This window comes from Gekko japonicus, unplaced genomic scaffold, assembly GCF_001447785.1.
Source record: "Gekko japonicus isolate JY-2015 unplaced genomic scaffold, Gekko_japonicus_V1.1 scaffold174, whole genome shotgun sequence".
NCBI classification, from domain to species: domain Eukaryota; kingdom Metazoa; phylum Chordata; class Lepidosauria; order Squamata; family Gekkonidae; genus Gekko; species Gekko japonicus.
In genome coordinates this window covers 1,176,909-1,192,005 of record NW_015177013.1, presented here as the reverse complement: position 1 = coordinate 1,192,005, position 15,097 = coordinate 1,176,909, and the positions used below count along the sequence as shown (strand labels likewise).

Sequence of the window (15,097 nt, the reverse complement as noted above, 5' to 3'; positions counted from 1 at the left end):
CCTGCTGGGACCTTGGAAAGAGTATAAACTTGTTTTACTTGCCAGGGTCAATTATACTCTGTGGTGCAGCTGTCAGTCAGTGAAAGACCGAAAAGAAAACCCAAACCATTTTTGAGACACTGTCATCCTGTATATCACATGCAATCAGCAAAAGTGAAAGAGCTTGTAAGAGGAGAAATACATAATAGATGTGGATGCATGTTTTATTTATCAGATTTATACTCCGCCCTCCCAGCCGAAACACACACACAAATACACATACATGGACATAGCTGGAAAGGAGACTCGGGTAAAGCAGTGGACATGCTGTGGTATGTCTACTTTAGGGGGCAGTTTAGGCTGCCCCCGCATGGACATTTACCTCAGACTTGCCCCCCCCCCAAATGCAGTGTTTTTTGTTTGAGCTTCCATATGACATTGTCATGCAATTCCCTACCTTACAGCTTTCTCTTTCAGACTTACTTTGGTATCACCTTTCTAGGATGTTCATGCTCTAATCAGGCTTGGTCCTCATGTGGAAGGGAAGGTGTGGATTTTCAGACCTCCCCTAGCCACACTGGTGCAGTTTCCCTTCACTATCCCCTCGTATCTGCCATCCCCCTCTCTGCCACTGGTGGGTCTTTTACCAGTTTGGGGGGTTTTTTATATAGCTGTTGTCATAGCTGACTTATGGTGACCCTGCAGGGTTTTCAAGGCAAGAGACATTCAGAGGGTGTTTGCCATTGCCTGCCTCCGTATCGCTACCCCGGTAGTCTTTGGTGGTCACCAGTGTTCCCTCTAAGCTGAGTTAGTGTGAGCTAGCTCACAGTTTTTTGGCCTCTGGCTCACACATTTTTGTCTCAGCTCAGGAAGGATGGCTCCAGAGCCAACTCATTTATGCAGCAGCCAAGTCGCTTGCTCACAACTTTAATGCCGGCAGCTCACTAAGTAGAATTTTTGCTCACAATACTCCACACCTTAGAGGGAACATTGGTGGTCACCCTTCCAAATGCTGACCAGGGCCAATCCTGCTTAGCTTCTGACATCTGATGAGATTGGTCTAGCCTGGGCTATCCAAGTCAGGGCTTTGTTATATCACTATAATGTAAAAAACACTATGGTAATATAGCTACTATCTTTTTTTTTTTTTTTAGAGCCAGCACAAAGCCCTCCAGGGGCAAACTGGCAGGTGTGTGGGGATAGGGAGGGGAACATTGAGTATCCCCTTGTGTTGCCACGGTGAATACTTCTGCATTTCTAGTGGCGATGTGTGCCTCCACATTCAGAAGCAGTAAACCTCTGAAGCCAACATCAGGGGAAGGTCTTGGCCTCTATGCCCATTGTTGGCCCTCCAGAGGAACTGGTTGGCCACTGTGTGAAACAGAACTGCTGGTCTGATCCAGCAGGACTCTTCTTATATTCTTAATGGTCAATTGTCCTGTGTGAAAACAGCCTTAGGCTGTGGCCACACTGGAGGCTTGGTGCGATCTGGCTGCGCCTCTATTTGTGGCGGTTTAAATAGTTGTGAGAAGTTTTAATCAGACATCCCACCCTGAACTGGCTTAACTGCACACTTGCCCCATGGTCGATTGTTCAGATGGTTGCCGCATTCTTTTTTAGAAAATATTTTACCCATGTACACAAACGTGTATCTGAAGCTCCGGCACCTTTTTGACAGTTCCACAATCTCTCTGTCAAGTACTCTGGCCCCTCTCAGCCTTCTTCCCTTTGTCTCTCTTCCATAGAATTGATGGGGGAGTGCAGATTTACACTAGAGTAGTCCCACTGACATCAGTGCATTTATCCTTGTGTCAGTCATGGGATGGCCTGAGACTCTGACACAGAAACAGGAGAGAGGGGTTTTGCGGGGACGATTTGTCACTCGAAAACAACTCCCCCGGGGACTCCAGATCCAGAACGGCCACTTGGCCATGGTGATTAACAACACCAGGGGTGATTGTGCAGTTACTTATGCACACATAGCTACCTGATAAAAAACACACACAAACAAACAAACCTAAGGAGGCGAAAACAGAAGGGAAGGTTCAGACTTCCCAAACGGCTTGACTTCACAACGGGGGGGTGTGTGTTCAGAAGTCAGGAAATATGGGGTGGAAGTGCTGGCATCCCTTAATACTGGACTTTCCCCTGTGTCTAATTACTCTGCTTCCAAAGCAGGGCAACACGGGGTGCCAACGACTGGGGCACGGAAGGCAGATGTTGTTGTCTGATCATGCCCTTTAAATCTGCAACGGTAATGCTACTAAATTGCGTGTGACCGCAGCCTTAATGAGACATGGGTTTTAGGGAGACATTTGGAAGTGGATCTAAAATGGGACTTCTTTGGTTCTCAAGTACATGTGCTTTAAACAAATAGAGTCAAGGCTGCCTCTAACCATTCCAAAGAGCCTTCAGAATGATTTTTCCACTATTCCTCTTTCCTTTGAAGCAGAAAAAGAAACATCGTATAAAGCTTTGGCTGAACTCTGCTCTGAGCCTGGAAAAGTAAATTGCATAAAATCAGCCAAAGAAACAAGTTTGCCTTGAACCAACTATTATGTTCAGTGAACAATCCTGAGCTCTGGTATCAAAAGAGAGGGAGAAATATTCCCATGTAGCCTTTTTCATGATGATAATAATACTGAACTTGTCATCAGGATTCCTGAGTCAAGCTCCTGACTTGTGAAGGGACCCGGACCCTTTAAAGTTCTGTAGAGAGGCTGTATGGAGTGCAGTGCTAAATAAATAAGCTAGAAAACATTAGGAACATGAACTCCATGACAAAAGCCATATGAGTGGAGATACAAGACCCTGCGGCTTACTTAAAGGTGAGAGTATATCTGCCTGATCAAACCCTTGAGGCTGATCTTGAGATGGAATGGAAAATAAGGGAGGTGACTAAAGCAGATAGTGCAGTGCTTCCACCAGGCGACTTCAACTACCCACACAATGACTGGGTAAACATGTACTGGAATCATGCTGTAGAAGTGACGTTCCTGGACATCATAAATGTGCACTGAATAGCTGATCACAGAGCCAACTAGAGGGGTAATAATCTTGGACTTGATTCTGAGTGGAGCTCAGGACCTAATGTAAGATATAGTTGTATCAGTTGGGAACAGTGACCACAATGCTATCGTTCAGCATTCCTGTCAAATGACAAGTTATCCCTAAAGTCCAAAACAGTAACATTTGATTTTAAAAGAGGGAACTTTACAAAAATGAGGGGACTAGTTAGAAGGAAGCTGAAAGGGTGACTCAAAAGAGTGAAATCCCTAGAGGATGTTTACATGCTATTTAAAACCACACTAGTGGAAACCCAGATAGAATGCATTTTCTAGATTAGGAAAGGGGCTGCCAAGTCTAAAAGGATGCCTGTGTGGTTAACAACCCAAGTTAAAAAGTCCATAAAAGGTAAAAAGGCTTATTTTAAAAAGTGGAAGTGATTAATGAAGTGAACAGAAGGGAGAGCAGGGTCTGGCTAAATAAGTGTAAGTTAATAATTAGACAAGCAAAAAGAGAGTTTGAGGAGCAGATTGATAAACAATAAGCATTTCTTTAAATATATTTGGAGCAGGAAACTGCCCAGAGAGGCAGTTGGGACTTTGGATAACCAAAGAAAATAAGATTGCTAAAGGAAGTGGGGGAGATGGTAGAGAAGCTAAATGAATTCTTTGCATTGGTCTTCTTCACTGTGGAAAGTGTGGATTATGTACCCAGGTCAGAGCAACTATTTTCATAAGAGAGTCTAAAGAACGGACTTAAATTGAGGTTAGAAGAGATGAAGTTCTAGACCTACTGGGGAAATTAAAAACCATTAAGTCTCCAGATCCTGATGACATTCACCTGAGAGTTCTTAGGGAACTCAGATGTGAAAATGTTGATCTGCTAACCAGCATATGTTATCTGTCACTAAAATCAGCCATTGTAACAGAGGACTGGAGAGTAGCAAACATTACACCGATTATTAAAAAGGGGTCCAGAAGGGAACCAGGAAATTACAGGTCAGTTAGCCTACGATCTGTCCCAGCCTAATTAGTAGAAACTGTAATGAAAGACAGAATTATTAGACACACAGAGTGACAACACCTGCTGAGGGAAAATCAGCATGGCATCTGCAATGGAAAGTCCTGCCTAACTAATCTCTTTAAGTTTTTGAGGAACTGAACAAACATGTAGGTAACGGTGAACGCCTGATAGCCATTATATACCTGGACTTCCAAAAGCCTTTTGACAAGAAGATCTCCACAAATCGAGTGAGTGGGCCACAATGTGGCAAATGACGTTCAGTGTTGGTAAGTGCAAGGTAATGTACATTGCAACAAAAATTCCCCACTTTTAAGTAAATGGGGTCTGAGATTGCTGAATATGAGGAGGAGAGAGATCTTGCAGTCATAGTGTATAGAGCAACAAAAATGTCAAAGTCAACCCAGTGTGTCACAGCAGTGAAAAAGCAAAGTCTAAACTAGAGATTATTAGGAAAGGGATTGAAAATAAAACAGCCAACATTGTAATGCCCTTGTAAAAATCTGTGGTGTGGCCTCATTTGGAATACTTCATGCAGTTCTGGTCACCGTATTTTCAAAAGGACATTCAAAGCTGGGAAAAGTGCAGAAGAAGGCAACCAAGATGATCAAGAGCTAGACCAGGAGGACCTAACAGACCAACAAAATTTTCCAAGGTATCAGCTTTCACTAGTCAAAACTCCCTTCATCAGATACAAGATAATTAAGGGGGTAGAGCATCTTTCCCATGAAGAAAGGCTGAAGAACTTGGGACATTTCCATTTAGAAAGGAGATGAGAGAACTTTTGTCTCCCAAAATATTAGAAACTGAGGATGTCCAACAAAGTTGAATGAGCAGTAAAAGATTCAGGACACACAAAAGGAAATACTTTTTCTACTGAACAAGTGATGAAAATATGCAACTTGCTGCCAGAGGTTCTAGTGATGGCCACAGGCACAGATGGCTTTAAAAGGGAATCAGACAGATTCATGGAGGGCGGGTCTATCAGAGGCTGCTATAGCCACGGTGACTGAGCGGAATCTCCACATTCGGAGGCAGTAAACCTCTGGATCCCAGTGCCAGGAGGTGACCAAAGGAAGGCCTTGAAGCCGGAGGTGGAGCAGGATTCTTTCATGACTTTGGTCCTGGCAAAGCTAAAGGGGCTTGGATGGGGCTTGTGCTGGGCTCCCCTCCTGGCATTGCTCTCATCATGAAACAGGAAACTGTCTAGAGGTCCCTGTGATCTGCTGTTCCTGGTAGCAGCAGATAATCAAAGTGGTTCCAGTTGGTGGTGGTCCCTCTGCCAGACTGTGGGCCTTGGCAAATGGTTCTCTGTGTGGACCTTTAAGTTCTGTTTGTCAGGGATGTTGTCCCCTGTCTGGATGGCATTCTAGTTGCTGCCATCAGACCGCCAGAATGTACAAATGTGTCTAGTTCGAAAGCACGAATACATTATTCAGTGTTAAAAATCATTGCAATATTAATACAGCTATAGTCATCATTTTCTTTTGTTTCTCAGTGATTAACTGCTTGACTGATAAAAAACACGTCCAGAAGCTCCCATGTGCAGCAAATAACTACTATTTCCCCCCCCACAGAATTGTCAAAACATGATCTTGCAACCTAGAGACATGATCTGGGTTTGAGAACAATATTGTTAGCTGGAAAATCTGGTGGGATTCCTTACGATTTGCTGTAAGCACGGGCTCTTTGGGTACTAAAACGACCTTCTTTTTAGACAGCTTGATTGCCGAAAGCACTCAGTTCATGGGCCGTGATGGTGAGGGGGCTGAGCCATGACACTGGAATTGACGTCACACCCCATCTGTCTGGATGGGGCAGGAGGAAAGCATTTTACAACCAGCATTTGACCAGAGAAGGAGTGTGAATGTTTTGCTGCTGGCTAAAAAGATATAATTGTTGGGGGGGGGGGGATGATGCTTTTGGGGAACTAGCCCTGATTCCATGTGTGCCTGACTGCTTCCCTTCTACTTGACTTACATAGTTTCCAATGAAAAGTTTATAAGAAATCTAATTCGGTATGACAAAATACTAGAAGTGACTGAGAGAGATCCATGATTCGATTTCCTGCTTTTTCTTAAATGCTAAAAGTAGCTGTCAAGCAGGAGGGATCAGGACCGTGGTGTGGGGAAGGGGGGAAGGGGGAGTTGAAGATTTCCTCCTGTGCCATATTGCCATCTCCCTCCCCAACTTGCTCATTGCCCTGCAAGGGGGAAATAAACAGTATTACGAAGCAGGTACCAAAGAGGTCTTTGTATCTTTTTCTGTATGCTGCAGACTGTACTTGGGCAGAAGAGTGGTGATGAGCGTGTCAGACCTAGGTCCGAATCCTCACTGTACCATGAACGCTTGCTGGGTGATCTTGGGCCAGTCATACACTTTCTCAGGCTAACCTACCTCACAGGGTGGTTGTTGAGGATAAAATGGAGGAGGGGGAAATGATGTAAGTGGCTTTGGGTCCCCACAGGGGAGAAAGGGGGGGTATAAATTAAGTAATTAAAAAAAAAATCTCTCTCCCATATCACAGTTCTGATTCCTACACGGGAGATATTGATCATGAACCCTCCCCATGAAACAGACAAGACTTTGGAAGGTCAGTGACCTGTGGGGAGGACTGGGAAGAAGTAGTGAACTCCCATCTCCCCTGTGCCATGGTCTTGATTCACAGTGGAGTTTCCCACAGTTACTGTTCACAAAACACGTACATACAAGAAGTTCTGGAGACACCCCCCCCCCACTGCATCATTCAGTGATGACGACTTGCCAAGGTGAATGAGCAGTTCCTGGATCTTCCAGGGACCTGGCAAGTGTGGCCCTCTGGCTCCAGTACTCGCTTCTCACAGACGACCTGAGCCCAGTAAAACCGTTGCCTCTGGCCCTTCCTCAGCAGCCTAGAATGTTTTCCCATTTCCTTTTAGGAGATGGTAGGGAACACCTTCCCCACAAGGAAAAGCTACAGCATTTTTAGAAGATACAGATGATGGAGGAAGAGGGTGTGAGAAGAGGTATATTAGATTGTACGTGATATGGGAAGATTTGGGGGGGGGGAAGGACATTTACTCCCCCTCTCATAACTGTAGAATTTGGGATCATTAAACTTGGGACTGACCAAAGGAAGCCCCTTAGCTTAGCTGAGCATTCAAAAGAATCAGACAAACTCATAGCCACAAGAGTTTAATGGAGCCTCCATGATTAGAAGTATACCTGATTCTAGAGACAAAGAACAAGGGAGAGCCGTCGCCATTGTGCCAGCTTCGTGAATGCTGAGAAACATTTTGCTGTCCAGTGCTGGAAACAAAAAGCTGAACTAGATGGAAACTTGGTCTGATTCAGCAAGGCAGTTTTTGTATTTTTATTCACCTACCGGCGGGGAAGGAGGAAAGCATGAAACAATATTAAAAATGGAATGAAACTGTACACAATAGTCACTGATCTATCTTCATAACTTCTGACTTTTTGCTCAAGTGATGCTATTTTCTAATATATCTCCCCTCCCCCCCCCATTCAAAACTGCTGCTCTGTTCAGATTGCTGCTTGAATAAAAAAGTGAAGGAAACTCATTTAACTATGATCCATGATCTATTGAGGGAGCACAGAATTTGCTGGAGTGAAGTGCCTTTTGGTTTTCTCAGAGCATATCTTGAGCTTTGCATTCCTTTTTAAAACCACAGACGGCACTGATATTTGGCGAGATGCTTCAGTTAAGTTCATTTTGTTTCTTTGTGCATTTTAAAATTGGACATGGAAAGAAGTGTGCCCATTAAAAAACTGTCTGCCTGCAAGGCTTTAGTCAGATCCTTTCTTTTGTTCCATTAGTATTATTGGCTATATGGGAGAATTATAGGGCATTATTCAGGTATATTTTCCACGGTTCTCTCAGGGAGCTAACTGGCAGTCACTCGAAGTGAATGACTGCAGAGTTTTAAGTTACATATGTAACAGCATACAAATTGTGTCTGTGCTTGGAATACAAATTCATAGCAAAAGGAGGACAACTTGCAGGTCTTATTCACAGACCCAACTTTTGTATCTGGGACCCTTCCCAGGTACTGTAGGCTGGTTTGGACAACCACGTTCATCACTTCATAACTGTGGTATTATTTATTTAATTAGTTTTATTTTAGGCCACCCATCTCTGCAAGCAGGGCTTGGGGCAGCTTACAAGGAAGGTGTATACAATAAATAGATTAAGTTAAAACCGACGATAAAAAAAACAGAAGACATATATCAACATATAAAACAATCCAATTCCAAGATGACGGAAAAAATTTCGGGTTCCCCAAGCCTCCTGGTGTGTGTGTGTGTGTACAATGGAGTGTACGAGAGTGCCAGACTACATGCTGTCCCATTGCTGTCCTCAGCTGAATGACTGGTGGAACATCTCTGCCTTGCATGCCCTGTGGAAAGGTAACAAATCCTGCAGAGCATGGATGTTCTCCAGCAGAGAGTTCCACCAGGCAGGGGCCGGGGCTGAAGAAACCCTGGCCCTGGTTGAGGACAGCCAGATCTCTCTTGGGCCGGGGACCACCAGGAGGTTCTTACTTCCCAAATGTAATGCTCTTCTGGGGGCATACTGAGAGAGGCGGTCCTGAAGGCATGTGGGTCCCACACCGCTAAGGGCCTTAGAGCTCAAGGGCCTTGTGAGTATCAACCCTGACATGGTATTTTTCATAAGTTCACTCATTCAGCTCTAGATCAGCAACTACTGGATGGTCAACTGAAGGAGAGCCACCATGAGGTATTGGTTAAAGGATCTGACCAGGCTGTGGGACAACTGGATTCAACCCCCCCCCCCACTGTATCACGGGTGACCTTGGGCCCATCCCTTAGTTCCAGCATAACCTGCCTCACAGAGCTGATGTTGTGAGGATAAAGTGGAGGAGGGGAGAACATTGCTGCAAATTGCTTGCCTCCCCATTGGGGATTAAAAAGTGGAACATATATTTTTTTAAAAAGAATGGGTATGAGTGAATTATTGTGGCTGATTTTGGCATGATCAGTGCTAACTCACCATAGGGGGCCCTCAGGCAAGGTGGCCTCCACAGCCCCACTCAACCTGGAAGAGGTAGGGCATGCAGACTGAAAAATGTCTTCATGCTGCCTCAAAGCTTTTTGGCTTCAGGACTGTAGCCATGGTGGTCTGCAGCAGAAGAGCATGATTCAAGCCCAGTAGCTCCTTAAAGACCAGCAAGATCTCCAGGGTAGAAGCTTCCAAGAGTCAAAGTTCCATTGAAAGCTTGTACCCTGGAAATCTTGGGGTTTTTCTTTACGGTGCTACTGAACTCTCAAGGGAGGGGCTGCGGCTCAGGAGAAGAGCCTCTGCTTGAGATGCAGAATGGCCCAGGTTCAATCCCCGATACCCCCAGTTAAAAGGACCAGGGAGTAGGTGATGTGGAAAACCTCAGCCTGAGACCCTGGAGAGCCATCGTCAGTCTGAGTAGACAGTCTGTCCTTGATGGACCAATGGTTTGATTCTGTATAAGGCAGCTTCTTGTGTGCATCTTGGGTGTTGCACCAAAAACAACAAAAAGTATCTCCAGCTGTGGGCACAATGTTTCTTGCTTGTGTCATGTGCATACTTTTTGTGGACTCTAGCTTCTTGTGTGGAATAGCACCATCTGTTTAAAACATTTCCCAAGAGCCACTTCTTTAAATAAAGCCCCTTAACCTCAATATAGATGTATCTCCACTACTCATTAAGGTTGCTAGCTAGCTTGGAGAAAACACACCCTTTAATAGAGGCTAAATGGCATGTTATTTATCAGGTGATGTTATCTACCTCTGCCACAAAAATCCCTGTTAAAGGGACAGGACACTTTTCTCCAGGCCAGTTTGCCACCTATGCTCCTCACTGTAAAAATACAGTGTCTACCTTTCAGTCTCCCAGCTTATCCCTAGACCCCAAGCCTTTGGGGCAGGGATTATGCTACTGTGCATCTGCACAGTGCATGGCACAGTTTAAGCACTGCAAAGTAATGGGAGCAATCATTTTGATGTCAGCCAGAACATTCGCTCATACTCTTGGTACTAGAAAACATTTTCCTGTCTTCAGTTAGCCACACTACAACCTAGTAAAGGCAAAGTATTAGGATCCAAGGCCTCCAGTCTTCAAGCACAAGAAGCCTTGCACTGGCAGAAAAGGCTCTGCTGACACAGGAGGGGCAAATCCAAGCAGTGCCTTTTAAGAATATAAGACCATAAGAGAAGTCATGTTGGATCAGGCCAGTGGTCCATCCAGTCCAACACTTTGCGTCACACAGTGGCCAAAACCCAGGTGCCATCAGGAGGTCCACCACTGGGCCAGACTCTTGAAGTCCTCCCACTGTTGCCTCACAAGCATCAAGAATACAGAACATCACTGCCCCAGACATAGTGCTCCAGCTATACCTTGTGGCTAATAGCCACTGATGGACCTCTCCTCCATATGTTTATCCAATCCCCCCTTGAAGCTGTCTATGCTTGTAGCTGCTGCCACTTCTTGTGGCAGTGAATTCCACATGTTAATTACTCTTTGGGTGAAGAAGTACTTCCTAAGCCTACTGCTCATTAATTTCATTGAGTGCCCATGAGTTCTTATATTGTGAAAAAGAAAGAAAAGTACTCCTTTCTTTACCTTCTCTATCCCGTGCATAATTTTGTAATGATTTTTCAGTTGCAGCCATCCATTTTACATCTATTTTAGTCCACATAAGTCTCCTAATCCCTAACATTCTTCATAGCACTCTTCAAGGGGAAGGCAGGAAGGATCTACCCCAGCCAGCACCTTCTACTGCAACTGCAGAGGATCCATCTCCCTGTATTTAAATTGAGAAATCCTGCAATCCTGAATACTGTGCTGAATAAACAGCATGAGTAAAGCAGCATGCCACTTATGTGGCAGTAGGTGCCACTAGGAAATCAATGAAAATTTGTTATTTGGGCTGATGTTTGTTAAAGATTTTTGTTAGTTAACCAGCTGTGTGTTAATTGGTTAATCAAGCAATTAATCAAGTAAATTTAAATAAACATGCATATTACTACGACTTCAGCATAACAGCCTTTCTGAGAAATTGAGGGAAGTCTGAGATAACTTGCCATCTGATAAAGAAAAGGGATCAACTGATTAAGAGAAATACCATCTTTCCCTCCTGTTACAGACACCAAAACTACAGCAACCCCCAAACCAACCAAGCCTGCCTTTTACCCTCAGCCTTTTGGATTAAAATTGCCCACAGCCCAATTAACCAGCTAAAACTTTAGAATGATGGTTGATCAGACTGATTAACACTTCCAGCCTTACACTGGAAAATCTATTTGTTACATTTGTAATCAGCCCTTTGTTCAGGTTACTTAGAGAGATGTCAATGAAGCTGAGAAATATGAAAGATTTTGCAGGTGGTAAGCTTCTAATGTTGTGCAGAAGTTTCAGGTGACATCCAACACCAGCATACATTATTTGGGTCAGGACCAGCATGCATCTCACAGTCTTCAGTGGAATAAAAGGATGCGATCGGAAGGCATTTCTTTCGAATCCTTGGTTGTTGTACCAAGGGTTAGAAAGAAATGTTTTGTAATTGTGTCCTTTAGTCCCACTGGAGACAATGGAGGCACACACTCATTCTGCCCTAAATACAAGTTGGCGTGACCGAAAGGTAACTGCTGGGAAATAACAACAAAGGATGAATACTGCCATCCTGGCCTCCTTGTGAACCTCCCCGAGGCAGCTGGCTGGCTACCAGCAGACAGAATGCTCAGCTGGATAGATCACCAGGATGACCCATGATTTCATGTCATGTTCACCTCTGTGAAGTTATACAACTACTGCTGAGCAAGCAACCACTAAAGTTAAATGATCAGAAGGGAAGAAGTGCAGGGCAAGGCCTGATTTGTACATGAAGCCGCAGAAGGTGGCAGAGACCTGAGGTGGTAGATTGGTCTGTGACACTTCAGACAGCAGGTGACAGATTCCAGCTCTGAATCTTCCTCCATGTAAAAAAACAACCCAAACCCCCCCCCCCCCCCACAGTAAATGGAAAACCAGCACAGCCAGGAGAAAGGCTATACCCCCTTCTCTGGGCTTGTACTCATTTTCTTGCACATGTGACCAGGCCTAACTCTAGTGCAATGTGCAATTAGATGTCAGTTTCTTGCAGGCTGAAAAGCTACCTGATTCCCAGAGCAAAAGGAAGTTTCAGAACAGAGAGGCCCCAGCTGTTATATAGAAAGATAGCTTCCATATGAGGACTGAGGAGTGATGGTCCTGTAGTGCCTCTGTTTTTTAGTAGTATACAAGTTGGGATACAGACAGGTATCAGCACAGATACTGTTAGTTTTTAAGGTAGCATCAGTTTCCCCCCAAGTTAAACACATACCTTATTCAAACATAAGCAATGCCCCCTCCTCAGAATTGTGTGTCCTCCAGTGAACACATTCCAAGTCTAATAAATGGTTTCTCATCAACTTTTCCCCAGACAGGAATGACCATTAGACTGTAGCCACCAGGCATCAAAGGGTCAAGGAATTATCTTTTTCTATTAGAGATACAAAAGCCTAAAGATTATTATTTCTTCATTTGGCCCAGCAGAGTTCCTATTACACTCCAGGGTAAATGCTGGAGAAAAGCTGGACAAATGTGAGTCCCTGACTTAAATTTAATCATTTTGCCATTGAATTACACTATGGAATGGACCACACATTTTATGTGCCTATTTTGTGCGCCATTGGTGTCAGAAATCTTACCCCTACAAGGAAAACAGTTATAACCAAAACTGTTGTAACCAATTGATATTAACATAGCAAAGAAATATGAAATCTGTTTGAATCTAACTTCTGTAGGATGGGCTATTTATTTCTCGCTTGGAAATAAGAATTTTACATTCTGATTCATACTAGGGCAGTGTTAGACAAAATGTCACATTGGTTGGAATAATCTCCCTTCAGGTAGGAATTTTTCTTTTGTGGGTAGAGAATTCCATCATGTAAGACTCTTGCAATCTGAAGTGGTATGGCTCAGCCACAAGTTTAGCACTTCAGTGAGAACTAGGCCATTCAACTGACAAGGCAGAGTTATAAAAGTGGAAACGTGCAGGAATTTTAGCATCCCCCCCCCAATCCCTCTGGATCTAAACTGCAGTTAGTCTCTCTCTCTCTCTCTCTCTCTCTCTCTCTCTCTCTCTCTCTCTCTCTCTCTCAGGCATCCTTCCCTTTCAAACTACTTTTCAAACTCTGGTTGCTATAGCAACTTAAGAAAGCTTTCTAGAAAGAAAAAACAACATTCCACTCTTGAGAACCTCACCCAACTTACTTCATCAAAGCGTAGCAGCTTTTTATTTTTTGTTTGGATTTTTGAAAGGAGGAGGTGCTTGCATGTTACTCAATCCATGGTTTCCTTTTCCCCTTGGAAAAAAGTGAAGGCAGCAAAATAGCACTACACCCTACTGAATCATTTTGGCTCCTGGATCCTCCTCTTCCACGCATGCCTACTGTACTGCTTTCATTAACAGCATGTTCACACATGACACCCAGAAGGGCATCTGAGTATCTCAGGCAATATTTGTATCTCATGTGTCTGTTGTTAAGGAAATGGAATGGGATATTCGTAATAGTTTTATATTCTTATAGACTGCTTTACACGCAAATGAATTTCATCCTTATATATGAATGTGTATCAAATTTACTGTCTTTCTTTTTTAAATTCACATTAGCAATATTGCTGTCTTGCATAGCTAAATAAAGAAACAGAGATGACAGACAGAAAGGTGAGAAAAGGAAAAGGCACAGGAAAGAGCAAAAGGGAATCACAGATGCTGACACAGAGAGGTATGTAGCACTTTTAAATCATGCATACAACACTTTGTTGAAGGACATCAGCTTGAAAAGCATTCAGCCCCATTGTGCTACTCTCATTGGCTCCCCAAATCCTTCACACACATGCTGTTTATCTCTAGATGGATAGAAAGACTTGCTGAAGATCATTACTGAAACTATGCACTAGTTAAGAAGGTAGGTGGTGTGAGGTAGGCTCTGAGCATGGGAAAGAAAGAGAAAGACTTACCTATTGTTGACACTACTGTGCCCACAAAATAGAAAGCCCCTGTGAAGTCCCATCTTGGCCGGAGGGCATCTGCCCTGATGCCTGCTGCCATGGCTGCTTCATAATTTCGTAAGAAGGCCCTTAGCTCAGGGAGGCTAATGTTGAAGATCTGGCTGAAGTTCTGAAGGGTCCAGTTCCAACGATGCTGAGCTTCTGCTTCAGATGGGCTCTCAATGGCTGAGAAAATCGTGGCTCCAGCGGTCAAGTATGCCACAATGAGCACTGCTAAGAGGATGAACCTTCCATTGTCCTCATTGAAATGCGACACGCAGCAGCAGCCCTTTGGTCTCCTGATAGACATCATCCAAATTTCAGCACCACAGAGGTGACGGACAGCAACCAACACCTCATTGGAGACACTGGCATGGAGCTACCGTCTAGTTAAAGAGTCCAAGAGGAAAACTTGGTTCCAAGTTCACCAGAAAGGTTTCTTCTCTGAGTCATTGATCTTGGCTTGTCATGCTTAATGTCAGTGCAGAATTCCACTAACCTGTATCCCATAGGGGTCTCCCACATCAGCCTAGGGAGAGAGATTTCCTTAAATCCACATTGGGAGTTCTTTGATCCTCCCAGCCCATTACTGAGGTCTGGAGTGCAGTGGTCATTTGCTTGTAAAGCATGGCTTTACTCTCCAGTCCCAGATTGCTCCATAGGGCCATATTTCTTGTATTCCAGCCTTTATCCAAATGAAAAGCATATGGACCTTGCTTCTTTTGCCACCTACTACCTAGCAGAAAATGTGTTCAATCAATTATTTCTGTAGTGCTGGGGTATGGCAGGCAAGGCAATCAGAGTCTGCTGTGCTTTTTCTCCTAAAAGATTTCCAGTGAATTCAGTCATCTCTGTGTAAATAGCTCCCGATCATTCCCCCTTCCCTTTTAGTTGAATACGGTTGGAATACGAGCTCCTTCAGTTAAGCATAGCAAAAGTACATCTTTTCCCTCCATTGGGTTGACTAGATTCTTTTTGCAAGTTGCCTTTTTATGCACCAGATCCTCCTGGAAAGATACCTGAAGTAAA

The 15,097-nt window shown here is 44.0% G+C and overlaps 1 protein-coding gene across 1 annotated transcript in view; it reads right to left on the bottom strand.

Moving 5' to 3' along the window:
• The window catches only part of KCNK12 (potassium channel, two pore domain subfamily K, member 12), a 70,710-nt gene extending 56,329 nt beyond the window's left edge, over positions 1-14,381 (bottom strand). Inside the window, exon 1 of the mRNA XM_015427678.1 lies at positions 14,039-14,381. Coding sequence (XP_015283164.1) covers positions 14,039-14,381 — 343 coding nt within the window. The remainder of the gene's footprint in view (positions 1-14,038) is intronic.
• Between the last annotated feature and the right edge of the window lie 716 nt (positions 14,382-15,097).